Below are 22,277 nucleotides of genomic sequence, written 5' to 3'. Positions count from 1 at the left end.
ATGCTCAACGTGAATAGTCCTTATAAATTTATTCAACTTGTAATCTTGGATTTTCCTCCTCTATGGGTCGTATGACTTTAACGTGAGCTCTAACAGGACGGCGGGGAGGCTTACATCCTGAACGGAGGACGTAACATCTTGGATACCAGCATCGAAATGAACCACGAGAGGCCACCAAATCCCTATAAACGAGCTCTTTAGCAGACTGTAGTTAATCCCGGAACTGGAGCTGGGATGCTTTTGACTTTCTGAAGAGTGCACTAGACAGAGATGCCTGGCACACTCTGAAGAATGGACAAGGATGACCCACAAGTTCGGAGAGACCAACAAACAACTCCCTAATCGGAATGGTTGGGTACTTCACCACCTCTAATCCAAGGTGTGGGATAATATGCCGAAGGATGCGTGATATAGGGGGGTTGTATCGTGAACGATTCCGTCAGGGCACCGGGTGATACCCCGTTGTGCCTAGCCTTATTCAATGTAATTGACCAGCCGGATGGACAACTTGAATCCACACTACTCGTGAAATCAAAATTACCACTATGAAGAAAAACACTAAAAACCCCAATGAGAGAAACGAGGACGGAGACTTTGGACCGGACTCCAACCTATCGGAGACACCTGCGAACCACGAAGGGACGGACTTGGACCGACACCTGAATAAGGTGCAGAAAAGAAAGCTAATAAAGCAACAGGCTGTAGCGAAAGGTCAGCCTATACGAAAATTTGGCTTAGCCAGAAAGCTGAGGAAGAGGAATGCGGGAGTAGCAATTGCTCACGCTGAACTAAGGCTAGAGGCGGTCAGACGAATAAAAGGGCGGCATTCAGCAGTCTAGGAACCTCTGTGACGGGTATGAAACCGATAAAGAAGACTAGAACAGGGAGCAGATACGCAACCGTGGCGTCGAATCTTCTTAACCCATTAAGGCCCAGGCCAAACCTGGGAAAGATAGCGCCAAACTAACTATGCCAATCGTAGCTAAATCGTAAAAAAAATACCCGTGTTTTTTCTTTTGCCATTTTCAATTGTTTATAAAAAATTATTTAAACAAATTATCAAAAAGTTATTATTTTCAAAAAACTGATAGCGGCAATCGATTCTACGGGAAAAAACATAAAAGAAATGTATATAACGTTTTATTGTCAGACGTCAATTTGTTAGTGTAAAATGGCTATAAACAATTGCAAGTCTGTCAGGTACCTGTGTATACGCCAAATCCCAAGCAAAATCTATTGCCGATAGCGCCAAACTAACTATGCCAATCGTAGCTAAATCGAAAAAAAAAATACCCCTGTTTTTTCTTTTGCCGTTTGCAATTGTTTATAAAAAATTATTTAAACAAATTATCAAAAAGTTATTATTTTCAAAAAACTGATAGCGGCAATCGATTCTACGGGAAAAAACATGAAAGAAATGTATATAACGTTTTTTTGTCAGACGTCAATTTGTTTAAGAAAATAGGACAGAAAGCTTTGAATTTTCACAAATTGTACATTTGGAAATTTGACTAACATAGTAATTGTTGGGTTACGAAGTTGCAAAGAGTTTGCAAAATTTTTTTTCTATTGAAACCGTGTTAGAGATCACGTTTGAGTGGCGGGCTAACGGTTTTATGTAATATTATGGATTCAGTTTTCATTACAAAAGTTTTTAGTATATTTGGACATTTCTAGTACATTTATAAATTTGACTAACATAGGCTAATTTTTGGGTTACTGAGTTTGCAAAATGTTTTTCTATTGAAACCGTGTTAGAGATCACGTTTGAGTGGCGGGCTAACGGTTTCATGTAATCTGACATTCAGTTTTCATTAAAAATATTTCTAGTATAAGTTGTCGTGTTGGGTAGTGATCTGATTTTTGTAGTCCCAATATAATTTTTTGTTTATAATTTATAAGTGAAGATGCCAAGGCGTAGAGTAAAAGATTTAGCAGAATTAGTTGAGGAGGATGATATCGATGATTGTCAACATGTAGATATAACTTTTATACCGGAAGATCATGAGAGCTCAGATGGAGATTCTGATTGCAATCTTGATGAAGATATTTCATCTCAAATAATTCCCACCGGCTCTTATGAACATGTCAAAAATACTTACACTAGTACGCAAAAATTATTAGAACATAATCATATCTATAAATGGCAAGAAGAGGCTCCAAGCCACTCTACAATTATGGATACTGATGATAACTTCAGTATTCAATCGATTTCGTCTTTATTTTCTAAGAACTCTGTAGAGTTATTTGAAATATATTTTTCAGATTCAATGAAAAAGTATATAATTGAAGCTACAGCGGAAAATAATTTTGAACTTAGTATGATCGACCTAGAAAAATTTATGGTAATCTTAATGATTACTATAATAAATTCTAGGAAGAATCTTCGTGACTATTGGTCAAGTAAATCAATTTTACAGTGTCCAGTCATATCTAATCTCATGACAAGGAATAGATTTGTTGAAATCAAGAGAAATATTAAATTTTATAAAAAGAAGGATGAGAATAAAAACGACAAAGTTTGGAAAGTAAGAACACTGTATGATTATTTTCGTCAAAATTGTATGCAATTTGGCTTTTTTGACTATAATCTATCAATAGACGAGATAATGGTCAAATATTATGGCAGATTCGGAATAAAACAATGTATACGAAATAAACCAATCCGATTCGGGTTCAAGGTGTGGGCACTTTGCTCCTCAGATGGATATATATTTGAACTTGATATTTATACGGGAAAAGCTGGAATTGATGAAAGAAATCCTATAGTTGCCGTCGGTTTGGGATCTAGAGTCGTCATGAAGTTACTTTCACCTCTATTAGAAGTAACTAACAAAGATAATCTTCGTAAATATCATATATATTTTGATAATTTTTTCACAAGTCCAGATCTGATGGTTCATTTAGATAAACTAGGATTATCAGCAACTGGGACTGTTAGACAAAACCGAGTCAAAGAAAAAGTTGAGATGCCAAAAAAAGCAGAAAGGGGTACAACTATGGCTTTGCACGATAGTAATTCAAATTTGAATTATATCACTGTTATGGACTCAAAACCTGTATCAGTTCTTTCAACGAAATATGGTGATGAGCCAAAAGTTGAAGTACAGAGATGGCACGAGTCATCTAAGAAGTCAATTCTCTTCCCTCAAGCGTTATCAATGTATAATCGATACATGGGTTGATCTGCATGATCAACATTGCAATGCATTGACGCCTACAATTAAAAGTAAGAAATGGATGTGGTGTCTCTTTGTGAGACTTATTCAGCCAGCATTGACAAATTCTACCGTCATCTATAATAAGCTTCATCCAGAATTACCAAAGGGAACGAAAGACCTTGTGCAAGAAGTTGTAACGGTCCTATATATGAGCTATTTATTAAATCATTAAATGACTGCAACTAGTCTAACGTATTTATCTGTTTAGTCAAAACAATACATTAAGCGGCGTTACCTCACTGTTTACGCGACTGTATACAAATAAGAGTCGAATCAAAATAAACAGCGTGACGTCACAAAATAATAGACATAGATATAATGATTCATGATATTAAGAAAAATATGTTAATTATAGATAATTTGAATATAACAAAATATCGATTATATAGATTTTAACATGTAGATTCATAATATCTCATTCAATTATAAATTAATAATGAATATCAATATGCAAAGTTAATTTATTTATTAACATATGAAATATTAGAAAAATATAAATAATTTATATGCAAAATGAATAAGCATAGAACATGAGTAAGAATTGGTTTCATTAATAACAGCTGAATGACAACTGTTATTAATAAATAAACAATTAATAATTTATTTAAACAATAAGCTATATATAGAACGAAAATATTAAGTTAATACTTGATAATGATAACTTTATGATTTAGAAATCTTAGATAATTAATCTAATAATCGCGTATTAAGATTAGAAAAAACCGTTACAAATATGAAAAATTAGTCATAATTCAAATGTTATTAATTAATAAGAAAAATCATTTCTCAAAATTCGCGAATGTCTCACGAATTTTCGATGAAATCTCTCCTGCAAGAATAAGCGGGAAAATCTGTGTATAAATAGGCCCACCTTTGCACAGGCTAGCATTCATTCACTTCTAGCCTTGCAAGGTGAGCGCATGAGTCTGAATAAACTTGGATTAATACCTAAGTTCTTTCTCTCATTGTGATTAACTAAGCAAGACTATCCTTTTCTTATAATTTGAGCTCGACTTATAGAACATCTCGCGCTATAAGAAACTTGGGCCGAATTATATCCTATAAAAGAAAGACTTTAGCTCTGCTTATGGGACAATTCGCACCATAAGAAACTAGGGCATTGTCTGACTTTCCTTGATATATTGCAATTACTTATGTATATTTGATTTACTTATTTATTATATTTGATTCATTTATCTATTCTCTTGACAATTAGAGTAAAATCATCGGAAACAAATTCTTACTCATTAGCTAGTTTACGAGAGTTCGAATTATTTTATTTATAAGTGATACGAACATCACAAAGTTTGCCAATATTATCTCGATAAGTTTTCAAGGGACCGCCCTGTCAGACAAAAAAGACATAGTGATAGTTCATCGAACGAACACAAAATAAAAATAGGTAAGTACCTACATTGTGAGGTTTCATCGTGTAAAAAAAGAACTCAGCTGTACTGTGAACAATGTTCTAAAGTTGTATGCAATGATCACAAAAATAACCACATGGATGAAGCTTCATAGAAATTTGAATGTATTATAGAAAATCGCTATTTTACAGTTATTTGTTTTTGGAACAAATTGACATTTGACAAAAAAACGTTATATACATTTCTTTCATGTTTTTTCCCGTAGAATCGATTGCCGCTATCAGTTTTTTGAAAATAATAACTTTTTGATAATTTGTTTAAATAATTTTTTATAAACAATTGAAAATGGCAAAAGAAAAAACACGGGTATTTTTTTTTCGATTTAGCTACGATTGGCATAGTTAGTTTGGCGCTATCTTTCCCAGGTTTGGCATGGGCCTTAATGGGTTAAGGTGCTTCTTACATGTGGAGAGTATCTGGGAGGAAAGATACCGCGGGAGGTCTGCGACTAATTAAAGAAAGCGGTGGTCCAGAAGGTCATCGAGATCGGCGATGGGGAATTTGCCCCACGTTTCGAAGACTCCTTTTCTAGAAAGGGGGCCGTGGTGTTCATCTGCGAGGACGAGGTTCAACTGGTTGAGAGGGGAGGCAACAAACAAACTTGGTCCTGAGCGATCTGAGCCTTAAAGTTCAGATGGTCAGGCCAGAGGAGGTACGGGTCATCAAGGTGATGGCTAGAATGCCTCCAGAGGTGGAATCTGCCCAGGACTTCCTAAAACTGATCCGAAAGCAGAAAAAAGCATTTCTGAAGAAGATGCCGGATGGCGTCCTGATTCTGGGCCTAGACGAACCATCAGGACACTCTAGAACCGGAATTTTAGACTTCTGGTAGGGGTTGGGAAGACTACCTTTAAGGTACTAGATCAACCCCAGGCCGTGGAGACTGAAGTGACGGGCGAAGAGAAAGCGCAGCAAGGGGAAGGGGAGAACTAATTATGGCTTCCACCTAGATACGCTTTTCTCAGATTAATTTGCATTACTTCAAAAGCGCCTCTGCGATTCTAACAAGGAGCATAGGAAATATGCATACACATATAGCCCTAATACAAGAACCCTGATTATGGAGGAGGCGTAATAGAGGGCTTGCAACAGACAGGCGAGAACTGTTTGTCGGAAATAATGACGGTAATGCACGAGCGTGCGTTTGATTTAAAGGTATAAGTTTTCTGTTACAGGAACTCCAGAGACTGTACGACTATCAGGACGGAACTTCAGGATAGGAATGGGGGAGGTAGGATGGTAATTATCTCTTCCGTTTATCTACTGAAAGAAGAGGGAATACTAACAATTGAAATGAAAAAGGTTATCCAATACTGTCGCTATAGAAACCTCGACTTGCTTATTGGATGCGACGCCAATGCGCATCACACTGTGTGGGAGAGCACTGATATCAACGAAAGAGGTGTGGGCCTGCAGGAATAATTTATACGTATACAAATGATCATTGCAATCAAAGGGAAGGAGCTAACTTTCAATAGTTCTAATAGAAGGGAAGTTCTGGATCTTACTCTGGTTTCGATGGGCATTGAAAGCAAATTGCATGGGTGGAGAGTGGAACGAACCATCCATTTCGGACCATAGAATCATAACTTTCGGGATCGAAGCTCTTAACCCGATAAGAATACCTAAGAGGAAACCCAAGAATACAAACTAGGGAGAGTATTAGGAAGAGCTAGGAAATAGACTAGCACACTTCAAAGGCAAATATGGCACTAAAACGGATTTAGAGCAAACTGTGGAAATCGTTCGAAATACCATTGTAAAAACTGTCCCCTAAAACCAAATGGGAAGACTGGAGACACGCCATGATGGAATAAACACATTGAAATGGTAAGAAGAAAAGCCCGATCAGCATTTATTAGAAAATAAAAAAAATCTAAAGAAATTCTTAAATATGTAAAAAAAAATCTTAAATCTATTAGTACTTTGAAAATCATCATTAGAAAGCATTAAAAAGAGAAATTGAATAATTTTAATAGTAAATTGATGACAAACGCAAGCAAATTGAAAATGTGGCAACGTTGCATATCTTTATTGTGCTCTCAGTTATGCCCGAATTTTCAAATGACGTGCGCGTTTTTACTTTAATTATCATTAGTAGTTTTGAAATGAACAATCACGTGAGGCGAATGGCGTGGTGAAAATAATTATAACAAAAGAATCATTAAGAAAATTAAGATTTGTAAATACAACAAAATTTAATATAATCATTCATAGGAAGAAATATAAAAACTAATAATTAAACTATATTATTTTAACATCAGACGTTTGGAATATTTTCTAAATAATCACTTAATTTACAAATCACTTTTTTATTTTTAGTAACCTTTTCCTTCAAAAACAGCTGGTATAGATCATCGAATTTTTTTTCTTTATAAGCTGCATCAATCATTTGACTAGTGATATTGACACAAATTATCTTTTTTTTTCATTCTAAGTGTTCAAGCATCGTCTAATTTTTTAAATGTTTTTAATTTTTCCATAATATTTTCTTTATTGGCTTTTGCCTTCAAAGTTGATTTTTTTTTTTTAGCACTTTGACTTCAAGTAATTACTGATTGCTTTAATTTTGCATCACTAATCTCAAAATGTACCAAAATCCGTTGTTACATCTGCTACTGCGTCATCATGTGCATTTGCAACATTTAGTTTACATAGAGTTGCAAGATTTTCCAAAGTATTTGTATGTTTACTTTTTTCTTTATCGAATTTTGAAATCACGGGTAAAGTATCTGAGAATCCTTTTACAACAGACTGAAAACGACCTAACATATTTTTGATTGCGATAATCAGTTTTGAATAATCGAATTTACAGTTAGGCGTTGTTAGCATACATGTTTTATTAAATCTATAGAAAAACTCATAAAAACCAATAATGCTTTCTATTAGTGGAACTGTTTCAACCACTTTGCCATTGCACTCCAAATTATCATTCGTGAAACGTAATCTACGGACTTGGCTTACCTTATCATCGAGAGCTTGAGTTAGTGGTGTGTGTGTATATATATATATAGTTTATGAAAACCCACCCGTTCCCAAATCAAAAAGGATTATTATTGATTCGGTATCATAAGAAATATCTACAACCGGCACATAAACATTATGAGTATTGAAGAAGAGACAGTCAGTTTTATATGTTTAATAAGCGCGGTTTTTTTCAACTCTAATTTTCTTTTTCTTAAAAATAACATCCGCTTCTTAAATTCAAATGTCTATGCCGCAGGATATCTTCTATGGCTAGATATTTATCATTATATGTGCCTGGGGAAGTGTACTTTCACGTTTAGATTATATACATATGTTTCGCCTTCATTTCTCTGCAGAGTCGCACATAACCTTCACATGTGCTATAAAACCTATTTTCGCAGTTTTAATGACTATTCAGGCGTTCATACCCTCATTGGAGTTAGTAAACGCACCTACCGAATACTGCACAGCTTTATCTGCTAAATTCTCTTCCAATCAACCAAAAAGCTGACGATCTTTAAAACTTTTACCAATTATTTTATGCCTATCTGCAAGAATTTTCTTTGATTTGGCACCAAGAACTGTAATTTCGATGCAAACTGAAGGTGTGGTACGATATATTTCACAAAGCATCAGCCATCCGTTCAGGCTCATTAATATTTTGTGAAATGCAATAATTGAAACATTTTTGTAAATATTAAACGCTCTCAGATATCAGGTTTTTGAATTTTTCCTCTACCTTATATAACGCAATAGTAACTCCTTTGCTAGTATGATTTTTATCTACTTACATTATTATTTCATAATAAAGTAAGTTGCGTATTGCGGATATCGCACTACAATCATTATTGGTAATTATAACGCTACTTCAACATTATTAGTAGTTAAAATATCATTATTTCATGTAAGTTTCAATGCGGCATAAAATTCTATAGCCTTCGTTGTACCATAAAAATTGAGTCTATAATCATGACTAGTTTTGCTGTATCCTATATCATATTTCCGATATTTACGATTAAGAATAATCGTAAAAAGAAATTTTTTCGACAAACTTTTTTTGAAACTCTCTTCGTACCTCAAAACCATTTTTAAATTTTTTTCTCATTTTTACGATCACTTATATCTAACCGTGATCAAGATATAATTTAGGTTAGAGCGTACAAGGTAAACAACACGCGGTAATTTAAGCGGAGCATATACGCAACGTTGCCAAATTTATGATCGCTCATACACGAGTCAAACGAAAGTCGACCAGTTCTCTCAACTAACTAGCCACGTACGTACCATACTCCCTTAAAGGTCAACAATTTTTTGCACCAACGGTTGAAGAGTAATTTCGATATTGATGCATTTTATGCTAGAAAAAAATTGAACATATAATTTTTTTATTTTTCACTACCTTTTTGTGTAAAAACTGATAATATTTGAATTTGCAAGCAAACTTTTTGAATTTTTAGCCCGGATTCGTATTCAACATACCTAAAAACATATCTAAAAACATAAAGAACGGTACCATGGAGCGATTTAATATTTCGCTTTACACATGAATTTTGCGATCAAAAACATGTCCAAAAAATGACGTCTATGGTCGTTAATGGGTTATAAATCATAAAAAAAAACATTTTTCCCTAATGGTAAAAAAAAAGTTATTTAAATTTCATCATTGCCCATCAACAGTAATAAAATGACCAAATTTTATTTAAATTATCTGTGCTACTACGTATTATAACAGGGTTGGCTATTTTCTTCGGTCGGGCTAATGGGCATAGGCTGAATATAGATGCACGCTGTCTTTTATGTAACGCGCATGATTCTGCACCAGTGTACATGGTTTAGCGCGCTGTGCACGCTTGGCCGCGCGGGTAGCCGTGATAAACGTTAAGGCGCGAGTTTCATCGCTGTGTCCTTACCTTCATAATTACGGTGCAATCGTCTTCGTACTGATTCCCTCTTGATTGCGTTTGATGATGCCGCCGTGCGCTGCTGCTCTGTACGAGGAGAGGTACCTCTCGGCTCACTCACTAGAAGGGCGCCTCAAAATCGCGATATCATAGCACCAGACAATACATTCGATCGTGCGCAGAATGGCATTAGGGATGAATTAGCCAGTGAAATTATCCTGAATTTCAATATTGAGATAATCGCTTTGAGATTGATTTATTCTCCAACCTAATTACCATCTCTATATGCAACAACGCCAGTCTACGTTTGGAAAAACATCTTAACGTGTGGCGAATATAGACGCCGCTATTTTAGGCCCCAAGTACTGTAGCAACTATGCACTCTGACAGACGATCTATTGTGAAATCATCCGCTCGCTATTGCAGCTCCGCAAATGCCGCGTCTTCGCAATAATAAAAAGAATCAAACTATTCACGCATATAATGAACGCGAGTGTTGGCCAGCCTACTTGTATCACGGAGCGGATCACTTCTCGTCATCTAGTCTACGGAAACACACCACTATGCTAGGTAATTTATTAAGAGGATGATGAAGTAGGGCTTATCTGTGCCTATCGTCCTTTACTCAATAGCTCCTTGAACCTTCGTTCGTTCCTCACATCTAAAGGTATCTCGTTGTCACGTTAGTTGAAACAACTTGCTCGTTGCAGGATCGCAAGCCGATTGACACGATCGAACGCTCTCTCCTCCATAGCATACATGTGCGCATTCTAAAATATCCATGCCAGCTGGTTGGTGCTTCCCTCGCGGGCGTGCTCATCGAACCGACCGATACATGCTATTATTAACCCTTTTCCTTACAGTATAAAAATAGTCACATAAAATTTCTTAAAAAATGTGACATTGGATACCCGAGCTTTATCAGTAATTCATAGATTTTAGTTTCAGTTTTTTATAAGTAAAAGTTTGAAATTAAACATTTTGTGAAATTATTGACCAATTTTTTTTTATTGGAAATTTGTTGATTTTGAGCTTTATAAGAAAATGCTATTATAGAAAAATGAATCACCTTTAATATTTTTCTTATTAAATAAAAATAATTGTTTTAAATAAAAATAAAACTGAAATGAAACAAATTAAATTAGTTTGAATTAATTCATTAAAATTTGGTTACAAAACTTAAATTTTCAATTCTAAGAAAAGTCGTAAAACTAAAAACTGTAAATCACTGATTGTGCTCGGGCATCCAACATCACATTAAGATACTTTATGTTACTATATTTATACACATTAGTACAGATACTTTAAATAAAATTTTATTGAAATATTTGTTATATTTTCTTGAGAATTAACAGATTGAAATAATGTTTAATAATTTGTATTTGGCCAGAGTTGTTACATAAGTTAATTCAAAAATTAAAAGAACTATTATTTTATTATTCAAAGGTGTCTGGGTGTAACGAATGTTGGTTAAAGAGATATCGTCATTGCCGAATAGCGCTCAGCAGTGTAACAATGTGTTACGTCTCGTGCATCAACTACGAATAGCTAATGAATGAGACGTTCCAATATGTTGACTAGTGGTCGGATATGTCTCACTTATAATAAATATATGTAGAAATGTATGTCTGATGATTGTACTACCTTGATAATTGTAGCTTTTAATTGTTGATAAAATGTAGCAGGCTCTAACTGCTTGTTGGATTGTATGAGTGTAGCAGGCTCTAACTGCTTGTTGAATTGAATAGGTTAGGTTGTTGAATAATACTTGCACGATATTACTTTGTAACAGTCGTGAGTTTATTAAGTAAAATGATCACCAATTGTCGGACCAGTGTGTACGGAGTTGAGTCTCACAGGTACTTATTGACTGACTGACTACTGATCAACTGTCTCGTAATGATGTTCATTGCTTTTTATATGTTAATTTTCAGGTCAGTATTGAATTGTGACATTTTGTTTTTTGCTGAATATACATTCTTGTGCTCGGTGGCTTTATTTCGGAGTGCTATTTGTTTTGCGTTTTGTCAGCTTTCTGCTGACGTGTGAATATTTTAGCAGTTTTGAATTTCCTGAATATGCATTTGTTACAAAAGAGGATGTGTCGCAAGGTGTAACAACTTTATTTCGGAGTGTCATTTACCTCGCGTTTCGTCAGCTTTCTGCTGACGTGCGAATAGTTTTAGAAGCTTTGAATTTCACGAGTGTGCAGTTGTTACAAAAAGGATGCGTCGTAAGACGTAACAAATGTATGAGCTCACACGTTACTCATATGAGCATGTAGTTAAATAGAAACACACATACACACATAATAAAAACACACATATACAGATAAAAAATATTTTTCGCACACTTAAGAAAACGTACTTTCTATCTCAATTGAAAATTGAACATTCCTCCCTACATACCTCCATCGACATTCCCTTCCGCTCATGTCTTTTCTTTCCGTTTGAGAATCAACGCAAGGCTATTAGTGAAGCCGAAAGGGGTAACGGAATGAAGTAAAACAATAGAACGATGAAGAGCGAAAATTGAAGAAAAAGAGAGAGAAAGAAACAGACAGACAGACAGAGATACACGAGTTGCGCGCAGCCGATTGAGAAGGAATCGGTAGTTGAAGCAGGGTATTGCTTCGTAAGCTACTTATACCCGTTTTATCTTTCGTTTCCCGGCGATTTTTTTGGTTTTTCGATCATATCTTATCGAAGACTTTTTTTCGTTTCAAGTGTACGGGGCGTGCGCGAGTTTGGTCATTTCGTTCGAACGTATGTTGTGACAAGGTTGACTGCAGCCAGTATCATCTCCGACACCGGTGAGTATGGGGAAACCGGCGAGGTACGTGCTGTCAATGCGCACGTAAACATCTTTTATTGGAGCATTGAGCAGTGGAGGTTTCTTTCCCTTTTGAACAATCTTGGCGACGTGTAACAAGCAAGTGAGCAGGCAGACTCACTCTCTCTCTCTCTCTCTCTCTCTCTCTCTCTCTCTCTCTCTCTCTCTCTCTCTCTCTCTCTCTCTCTCTCTCTCTCTCAGATTTGTTCTACTAATCTTAATAAGTCGGAAGCAAGCTTACGCTGAGTACTTTCCTTGTATACCATGCAAGTTCCACCATTGGATGTTTTTTATGCTCAAGTTATTAACTAAAAACCAGGCCAACATATACTTTTTTATGAATATTATGTATATATACGTAACAAAAAGTTACATATACATAGATATTTTTTTAATTTTTACAGATCTATAAATAACACAATTTAAAAACCTGCAAATAAAACAACCGCAACGTAATGTCCTGGATAAGTTCCTCTGCAACATCTTCTGGATAAAATTTAGCTCGGAACTTGAACTGTAAAGGATTTTCTTTTTTAACTTCTTGACTCATAACCTAAATAACAAGATAAATATCGTAGTTATTATTCATATTATCGTTCTTATCATTATTATTTTTATTATTATAATTATAATAATAATAATAATAATTATTATTATTATTATTATTATTATTACTATTACTATTTTTAAGGTGGTTAAAAGAAAGGCAAATCCTCAAAGACATTATTATATCGAATTCGTTCCCTGTTCAGTTGAACCCCGTAACTGGCAAAGCTTTTTTAACTTTTCATACCAAATTGGTAGTGGCAACTGCTACTTTTAAATGAATAGAAATATAGTCTCTAGGAGGTTTTGGATACGTTGATTCCATTCCTATCGTTATTTTTGTACCGCAACCTCCTAAAAGTATTGAAAAAAGGAGTTTGAAATGGTAAATTTTTATTTTTTCTATTTCGGCTTCTTACGGTTTCTTATTGGATGAAGGCATATTTTTTTTAGCTATATTAACATTAAGTGGTTGAATATTAACATTAAGGGGTTGAAAATAGAGCTTGACGAAATAAATTTTTTATAAATAATGGTGATGTCATTAGTAAATAAGCTATGCCGATGATAAAACATATTACGTCATAAAGCGTTACAAGTGATTTAGAATCAGTAATGGCTTTTTACGAAACAGCCGACCATCATTTATAAAAAATGTATTTATTATGGTGAATCTAGACAATTCTACCTATAAATGTAATAAATAATACAAAAATTAAACAAATTTATTTATTAATATAAATATTTATAGGGTGTCCTATTTTAATCGTTCTACCGGAAAATCTCAGTAAGTTGTGAGTTATTAAAAAAAATTGTTTAGGCCAATGTTGTTTAGGATAATGGGAGCCATCTGTTTTGCATACATTTTGTTCAATATACAATGTAAAATTTTCTACTTGATCAGAATCAATGCAGTAACTTGTCTGTCTTTCTCTTTGAACTTCAACAACACAATCGTTACAATATTGGGAAGTGACTTGAGTTTTTTACGTGAAAAGAAATATAATATTGCAAATGTAATCAAAATATAACATTACAAAAGTCCATAACAAATAGATATTTGTATTACGATTGCCGTGCAGTTTAACATTCAACAGTCAGCTCAACTTCTCTCACCTCCTTGTTTCTTTTCTGTTTGTATTTTGAATTTCTTGCTAGCTCACACAAATGACAAAAATAATTTCCTTTTTTATTTTATCTTGTAACTATGTTTTCACCCGTTAATTTGGAAAAATCTGATAGTTCTGATATACAAATTTCTTTCCACACGCACTAAACAAAGCAGCTGAATAATGATTACACAGGTGGCCAATTCCATCTCAGATCATGCAGAGCTCCCCACACACCTGTCACCAAGCTACTCCAAAGTATTTTTTTATTGTTCTAGGTCAAAAATAAGAGGACCCGTATTTTTTCTTTTTTCTCTCAGATGCATAGTTCCGTCAATAATGCAATCGGAAAATGCACTGCTGAAAAGGGAAAATTGAGAAAATTTTTCCAATTAAATTTGGTTTCCTCAATATTTTTTTTATTTTTCGATACAATTAAATAATTTTTATGTCATCTATAGTAGAAACGAAGTTCTTCAAGTCTAATTTATCAAAAATATGAATGTATGCATTTTTCGGGAGAAAATGCATGTTTTCGAAAAAGTGCATCTTGGAGAAAAAATTATTGTATCTCAAAAAGGCCATAATTTTTTGCGCTCAAATTTTTTTTATATATTCTTAGTACCAATACCTTCAAATCCATTCGATCAAAATTTGCTGTTTTTTCGTTATATCGCTTAAAAAAATTAAAAAAAAAAGTTTTACATTTTCAAGTCAAACGCGATAAATACATAGGTACAGCGAATGGAAATCAAAGCTGAGAAAGAAAGGGTGACGTTAAATTATCAACATTTGCTGATGCATATAGATTTTGCTGAGAATTGGTCTGTAATTTTGAAAAATCCAGTTCAAGGGAATCATGTAGAAAAAAAAATGTCGGTTTTTCTATCGTTGTGTAATATAAAAATTCATGATTTTTTGCTCAAAACATATTAACTAGTAGAAAAAATTTTATAGATCGAAAAGTGCTCAAAATTGATCAAGAAACACGTATAAATTGTTTCAGATCAACATGGAAAATTTCAAGAAATTTGAAAATTTGTATTTTCCGAAAAATTCAAAAATAATTCATTTTCTTTTTGAAAATGTTTTTAGCTAAACCTAAGTAAACTGTTATATATTTTTTCAATAAGTATTTTTTATAAATTTTGAGCAAAAAAGTTTTAAAATTGTTTATTTTTGAAATAAATTTGTTTACTTTAATATTACTTATTGAATATAACCAACTCAAATTATATATGGTACTTTTAAAAAATTATAATAAATTTCAGTTTTTAATTTAAAAAAAATATTCGACTCAAGATTTTTCGATTTAAAAACATATCTAGGTAAAAAAACTCGCTAAACTTTACAAAAAATTGTATTTAAATGGCATTTTCAGTAATATTCAAATACCTACCAAACATAAATTTACTTTGGAGTGGAAAAAACATTTTCAGAAAAAAATTGAATTATTTTTTAATTCTTTGGAAAATTCAAATTTATAAATTTCCCAAAATTTTCCAAATCGATCCGGAAAAATTATCACGTCTTCCTTGATTAATATTAGGCACTTTTTATTTTATAAAAGTTTTTCCAATAGATGATATTTTTTGAGTAAAAAGTCATAAAATGAAAAAAATCATGAATTTTATATTACACTACGATACAAAAACCGCCATAATTTGTTTTCTAATCAACATCAATCAAAAATTTAATTGCGGTTGAAAGATTATTATCTCTTGTAATGAAAAGAATTGTTCAGGGGGTATACTTTAAGGTCGCTTTCTTTTTGGCAAGGTGAAAATTAAAAAAAAAATTGAAAAAATTTCGATTTTTTCCAAAATAATTGGCAATATATTTTTTCTATACATTTTTTGAAGAAAATTTGGTGATTTTTAGAAAGAACACACTCGAAAACATCAGGAAACTAAATTTCATCAAAATCCATTGAAAATTGGACGAATGACATAATGTCAAATCGTAGTATTGCAACCATGGACGTTTGCCACTTAATGAGTTAATGTTACCTATCAATTTAAAATTAATCTTCGTCGCTATCGTTTTGGATGACAGAAGTTATTTGCTCTTGTTCGTAAATCTTTGTCGGTATTTCTGCAGGTCTTAAAAGTTTTGACAGGTATATTACATGCTAAAGATAGTAGATTACCGCGGCAACATGAGAGCAACAATCAATAATTTGCATACCATTGCAACATTTACGGTAATGGTGTAAAATTCCAACACTGTCAATTGTATTTGGTTTACAGTCAATGTAGTACGTATGCGTTGTTTGAGAAACATATCTAGATTTCACTTTAACTTTGATAATATTCGTGGATGCTTTATAAAGCTTTAAATTTATCTCATTATCATCATTCATTATTTCTCCAAAATGAGATACTGTTTGTTGCAATTGATAAGTTTTTTGTGAAAAACTTGATCAGATCACATTCTGTCATTTCAGGAAAATAAAGTACATTCAAGAATTTAAATTTTTGTAACAAACTGTTTCTTCAAGCCCAATATGCAATTTGTGCCTCTACCACCAAACTATTTTCATTATTATTTTTGAAAGAATATAATCTATTATGTCTTCATCTAAAGAAGCTCTTGATAGTAATCGTTCACCAAATTCATTGATTTATAAACAAAATGCAGACAATTTTGCAGTATAAGCTAGCTTTTTTTGATCTTTATCTTAGATTATCTAGCTAATGATAAAAACGTATACTTTTGAGCTACACTGCTATGCACAGCTTCTAAAATCCATCAAAACATAATAACATGACGTGATTCATTTGCTTCTTTTACTGTCAATTGCTTTTCATTTGTATTTTGCAACGACGGCATCAGAATACGATTTATATCAACTTCTTCCAATCTTTCTAACCTGTCTTTAATGTAACAAATTCCGTGATCCAGTACAAAAACGTCATTTTCTTTCTACAAAAGTTTCTTCAAATCACCTTCAGCGTCATCTAAAATAGTCTCCAATATTGTAGCATCTTTTTTTGTAGCATAGAAAGGTCCTAACACATCTACAAAGAAACCGTCTGTAGTGCAAATCGTGAACAGTTTACGAAAAGGAGCTTTTTTATGCCCAGAATATGATTTTCTTTGATACTATTATTACAGCTTTTTTGATGTTTTATATAAGTTCCGTCAACAACTAGGGCAAGGTTATCGTCACTCACGTTATCAAATTTATTCAAAAGAGGTGTCGTACAATCACGAATTATTTAATCACGATTTGAGGCTTTCAAGCCGAAACGTGAAGGGAAGAAATCTATTTCAAAAGCATTGAGTATAGACTATGAAAATGCAGAAGCTTGTTGATGTCTATAGAGTCCAAGAATAGTATCATTTCATTCGAATTGCCGAAATATAATCAAATATAATAGAAGCGATTGTCCAACGATTGATAGAACGTAAAGAAGTCATCATTTCACGTAATTTAATTATTTGCTCCCAATTTAGTCCACTACATACATAAATTTGTTCTTCGTAAATTAAAAAATCAGCAATTCTATTTGTCAGCTCACTATCCAAATCTATACACAAATTTTATAACAGCTTGATCAAGTCTGATGCTATTATAAAAGAAGAACGAGAGACAATTTTAAAATTAAAAAGCAAAAATCTGAAACATGATCGGAAATGATCAACGATTAGTTGAATTTAATTTTTCTTCAACTCGTTTCAGCCGAAAAAGCGACTCGTGACACATCGAACTTTAAGAAGCCATAATTAACTCCATAGACATTACAAAAATTGAGAGGGTTATATTCTAAAAGTATAGAAGGTACCCTTTCCAAAGGTACCCGCAAAATTTAAAAAAAAAATTGCTTATCACTTTTTTAGAGGTTAAAGCCAACGATATTCTAATATTATCAAAATGTTCTGGAAGAATATATGGCACTCAACTGTACTAATACCTTTCAAAGATTGCGAAACATTTCTAATTCCTCAAGAATTGAAAAAATCCTATATTTTATTTAGCCGAAGATAAAAAAAATAATTAAATCAATGACAGCAGACCAGGCCAATTTGAGTTTAATTTTCAGCTTTCATAATTCACTTTAAATATACTCATTTTGAATATAGGAGACATTCGCATAAAAAATTGAAACATTTAAATAAGAAATAGAAACAAATATATTTAAAATGCAGGAAGAATTATATTGAATGTTAGACACATATAGGATTTTGAATACATACAGAAAAAACATTTGCATAAACATTTGTAACATTGAAAATACTAAAATTCTTGTATTTTCAATGAGTAAAAAGTTAAGTTGACATACATTTACGTATATATATAATGTAGGTCTTAAACTGTAGGTCCAGTCATGATGTATATAAAATTATCCTCCTACACCATTTCAAAAAAATGATAGGGAGGTGAGTCATATTTATGACTATAAGGAAACAAGACTAATGCGTATAAGTACGTAGTTTACCTCTAAAGCGTTTCACGTGGACGTAATTCTTGAAGTTACAATAACAATATATATATTCTTGTGGTATTTAGTGAATTGTGAAAACTTGAAATTGAACTGATAGTCATAAAAATTACGTATCTTGATATGATAATATTTATTAATGAAAGGCAAAGTAATAATTATAATGAAAATGTAGGTCCAGCACAGATGGAGTAACTTTCTTAGGGAGCTGGGAAGTTTCACTAGGTTCAGAAGAACTTCATTAGTTATGTAGAACTCAATTCTCAATTATATTAAAAAGTGATTTTTAGGTCAAATTTAAAGGGCCCTTTGCTCATACGGGCTAAAAAAAATTAGTTGGTAAGGAACGAGGGCCCAAAAATTAGAGAATCTTTCTAAATAAAAACATAACCCAACTTATTTCAAAAAATAAAAAAATTATATCAACATTCACCAGTCATGATAAACGGACTTCGACCAGACCTGGTCGAAGATTGGTCAAAGATTGGCCAAAGATTGGTCGAAGATTGTTCGATGATTGGCTGAAGATTTGTCAAAGATTGATCGAAGCCTGGTCGAAAACATGTCGGTTCTCGGCCATTGTCATTTTATATGAATATCATGATTTTACACATTACTTTGATGAATTAACAATGTATAAAGTTATTATAATATTAAGATGAATAAGTCAATCAATTATTTTTTAGTCTTGAAAAATTATTAATTTTGAATTAAAATGTATAACTCAACTAATCATTTTATAGTCTTGAAATTTAACTATGTGATAATTAATATTTCATAGCTTTCCAGGCAAATTCTAATATATTATTAATTTTAATTTATTAAATGTATACTTCTCAGAGAGATAGTTGAACAAATAATTTCAGTTCAAGCTAATATAAGTATACAACGTTAATATCAAAATCAAATAATTAGTTAATCAGTGACCTTCATTTTTATAACTCAGGCTATTTTTATAATTTCTATTATAATGAATTATCATTATATCAAGTTGATATTACTGAATTATCATACAAAGCAAATAGATTATATGCAGAAAAATTATGAAAATCTAGAGAACGGTTTTGTTATAAATACGTATATCTATTAAGTTAACAACGAATATTTATAATTAGGTAACTGGTGAATATGTCTTACCTCTTTTTTCAAAACTTTTATCTGCTTTCAAATAATAATTAAATCCACAAGTCAATTAAGATGGTTCACATTATGGTTACACTATAGCATAAATAATACTGCAAGAATAATAATCATAATAATACTAATATAATAATGTATGATAATACAATAATGTACTACTATTAATACAATAATGTATGCTCAACAAAATAAATATAATGAAGTACAAATATCGAATTGATAGATGTAATTTTTAATGTACATGATACATAGATGACGCCGTACGACCACGAATAGCGAACTACGTTTCAACAGTATAAATGAAATCGCAATAGCGAACTGTGCCAACGCACACGTCCACGTCCAAATGAAAATGTCCCATTCAGTGGCAAAGTTTGAAAGCAATGAAAATTATACTTCAACTAGAAGGATCACGTGTATTCCACGTACCTGTTTATTTGATTTATTGTTCGAAATATCGAAATCGTGGATTAGAATTCGATAAATTCATATTGAATAGTTTATCGATTAAGATATTTTAATAGAGACTAGTGGACAAAAAACTATCGTATAAAATCAATACGATAAAAAGATTTAATCATGAGTAAAAAAATGAGCCATCCAGTAATATAAAAAAGGTACGATACCTGTCATCTATGTTATTCGTTCTATGATAGGACGTATCTACAAAGCGTCAAAATCGTAAAACTAGTATTCTTTCCGATTTTTTGCAAAATATTATTGACAGATTATATGACAGAAAAAAATAGCACGATCATATTCTACTTGAAAAAATACACGAATAACACTTATCTTTGGTACTATATTACGAGAAATAAAAGATTATATTCTCCGTCTTCGATTACCCGAGTGTTACGTAAAAGTTGGCATTGAACCATCGATTTCTGATGTAATAGTGCTAATGATAAAAATGTGATACAAACTTGTATTTTTTCCGATAGAATATGATGGTGCTATTCATTTTATTCTAGAATCTACTTGTCGAAAAACTGGAATTTCGAAAGGTTATTTTTTTGAGGTTGTTCCATAACTTTTAAGTTATTGTTCCACCCCCTGAACTAACAAGAGATTGTTACATAAACAAAGTTTTGCGTCCTTACGTAATTCCAATGCGTCGAAAAATGGGGCGTAAGATCATTTTGATACAGGATAATGCACGCCTCTATACCGCAAGGAGAACTCGTACTTACATGGAACAAAATAACGTAGAGATATTGCCTCAGCCAGCTAATAGCCTAGACGTAAATCCTATAGAGCATATATGGGACATGATGTGTAGACAATTACGTAACACTTAGAGAGATCTCCAACTAACCTCCAAGAGCTTAAGAGAATTCTAAATCAAATTTAGCACGAAATATCCCAAGATCTATCAGAGCATACATTAATATGCGAGAACGTTTAAAAGAGGCTGTTCGTCGTTGAGGTAACAATACACGGTATTAAGACGCATAGGGTTTGGAGTAAAAAAATACGCGGGGTTCCTAACTTGAGAAATGGTTTACTTAATCGGCCCTTTTCAGGGTCAAAATAATGCGCAAATCCGATTAACAGCTTTTTCGCGGTACGCATCGGGTAATGCTAATGTTGGCGATATTCACGAAAAATACAGAATTATCTTAAACATGGTACAACTTAGTCAAAAAAATGGTAGAAAATCTATTTTTTTAAATACTTATTGAAGAGTGCATTGTCCATACTATCAGGTTTTTTAAGAAAGCATAGTTATTGGGCCTGATTAAGATATAGAAATGTGGCATTCACTCGCACGTATTTAACATATTCTTTGTATAAAAGTATAGATAATTTCTTTCAAAATAAAACAAAAATAAAGTCAATACGATGAAAATTGACAAAGCTACAAGCATTTCAAAAATGGCAATATATCGATGAAAATGTTGCGACAATTTTGATAATGTTACTGTATAAAATTGTACTCTCAGGCTACGTTTGCCCGAGTATTACATAAAAGTTGGCAATTAAACCATCGATTTCTGATGTAATAATGCTAATGATAAAAGTGTGATACATGTTTTCCATGTATTTTTTCCCGTAAAACACGATGGTGCTATTGGTTTTATCCTAAGATCTACCTGTCGATAAACTGGAATTTTGAATGATTATTTATTTATTTATTTTTTGAGGTTGTTCCACCACTTTTAAGAAACTATAAAAGTTCATAGACATTCTCTGACTGCAAATGTCTTTGTTTTCGAGTAATCAAATTTTGAAATTTTCGAACGGCTTCAAAAATTTGAGTTTCGCGACAATATTTTTTTAAAAAGCCATTTTGTAGAGCTTGAAGAACCCTACAACTTGCATAAAAACATTTTTCTTCTATCTCCAAAATTGACTGACTTATTGTCAAAAAACCGAAAAATACAAATGCTGTCTCATTTTGCACCGTTAGAGTCTAGGGTTCTGCAAATTTAGGAATAGGCGTTTAAATGTATAACGGATCTAATGGCCTTGTCACTTTTTCAAGATCGTTGGGGGTGCTTTTGACTGGTTTAATCGACTAGATCCTTTCACAAAAATTGTATGAACAAAGTCTTTCATGTATACCAGATGTAAGTGTTGACAAAGGGTTTGGAGAAATCGTGATAATGATCAATAGTACAGTACTGAAAACATCAAACCTGAAATTGGTGTGCGGCAATAATGGCTACAGTGAATTGCTTAATCAACA

The 22,277-nt window shown here is 32.7% G+C and overlaps 1 protein-coding gene across 1 annotated transcript in view; it reads right to left on the bottom strand.

Moving 5' to 3' along the window:
- Window positions 1-22,277, bottom strand: part of LOC131663665 (moesin/ezrin/radixin homolog 1) — a 458,293-nt gene that overhangs the window by 309,524 nt on the left and 126,492 nt on the right. Inside the window, exon 3 of the mRNA XM_058934196.1 lies at window positions 12,779-12,901. Within this exon, the coding sequence (XP_058790179.1) occupies window positions 12,779-12,901 (123 nt within the window). The remainder of the gene's footprint in view (window positions 1-12,778; window positions 12,902-22,277) is intronic.

Source organism: Phymastichus coffea, unplaced genomic scaffold (genome assembly GCF_024137745.1).
Source record: "Phymastichus coffea isolate CEN01 unplaced genomic scaffold, Cenicafe_Pcof_1.1 PCOF00037, whole genome shotgun sequence".
Taxonomy (NCBI): Eukaryota; Metazoa; Arthropoda; class Insecta; order Hymenoptera; family Eulophidae; genus Phymastichus; species Phymastichus coffea.
This window is presented reverse-complemented; position numbering and strand designations above follow the sequence as displayed.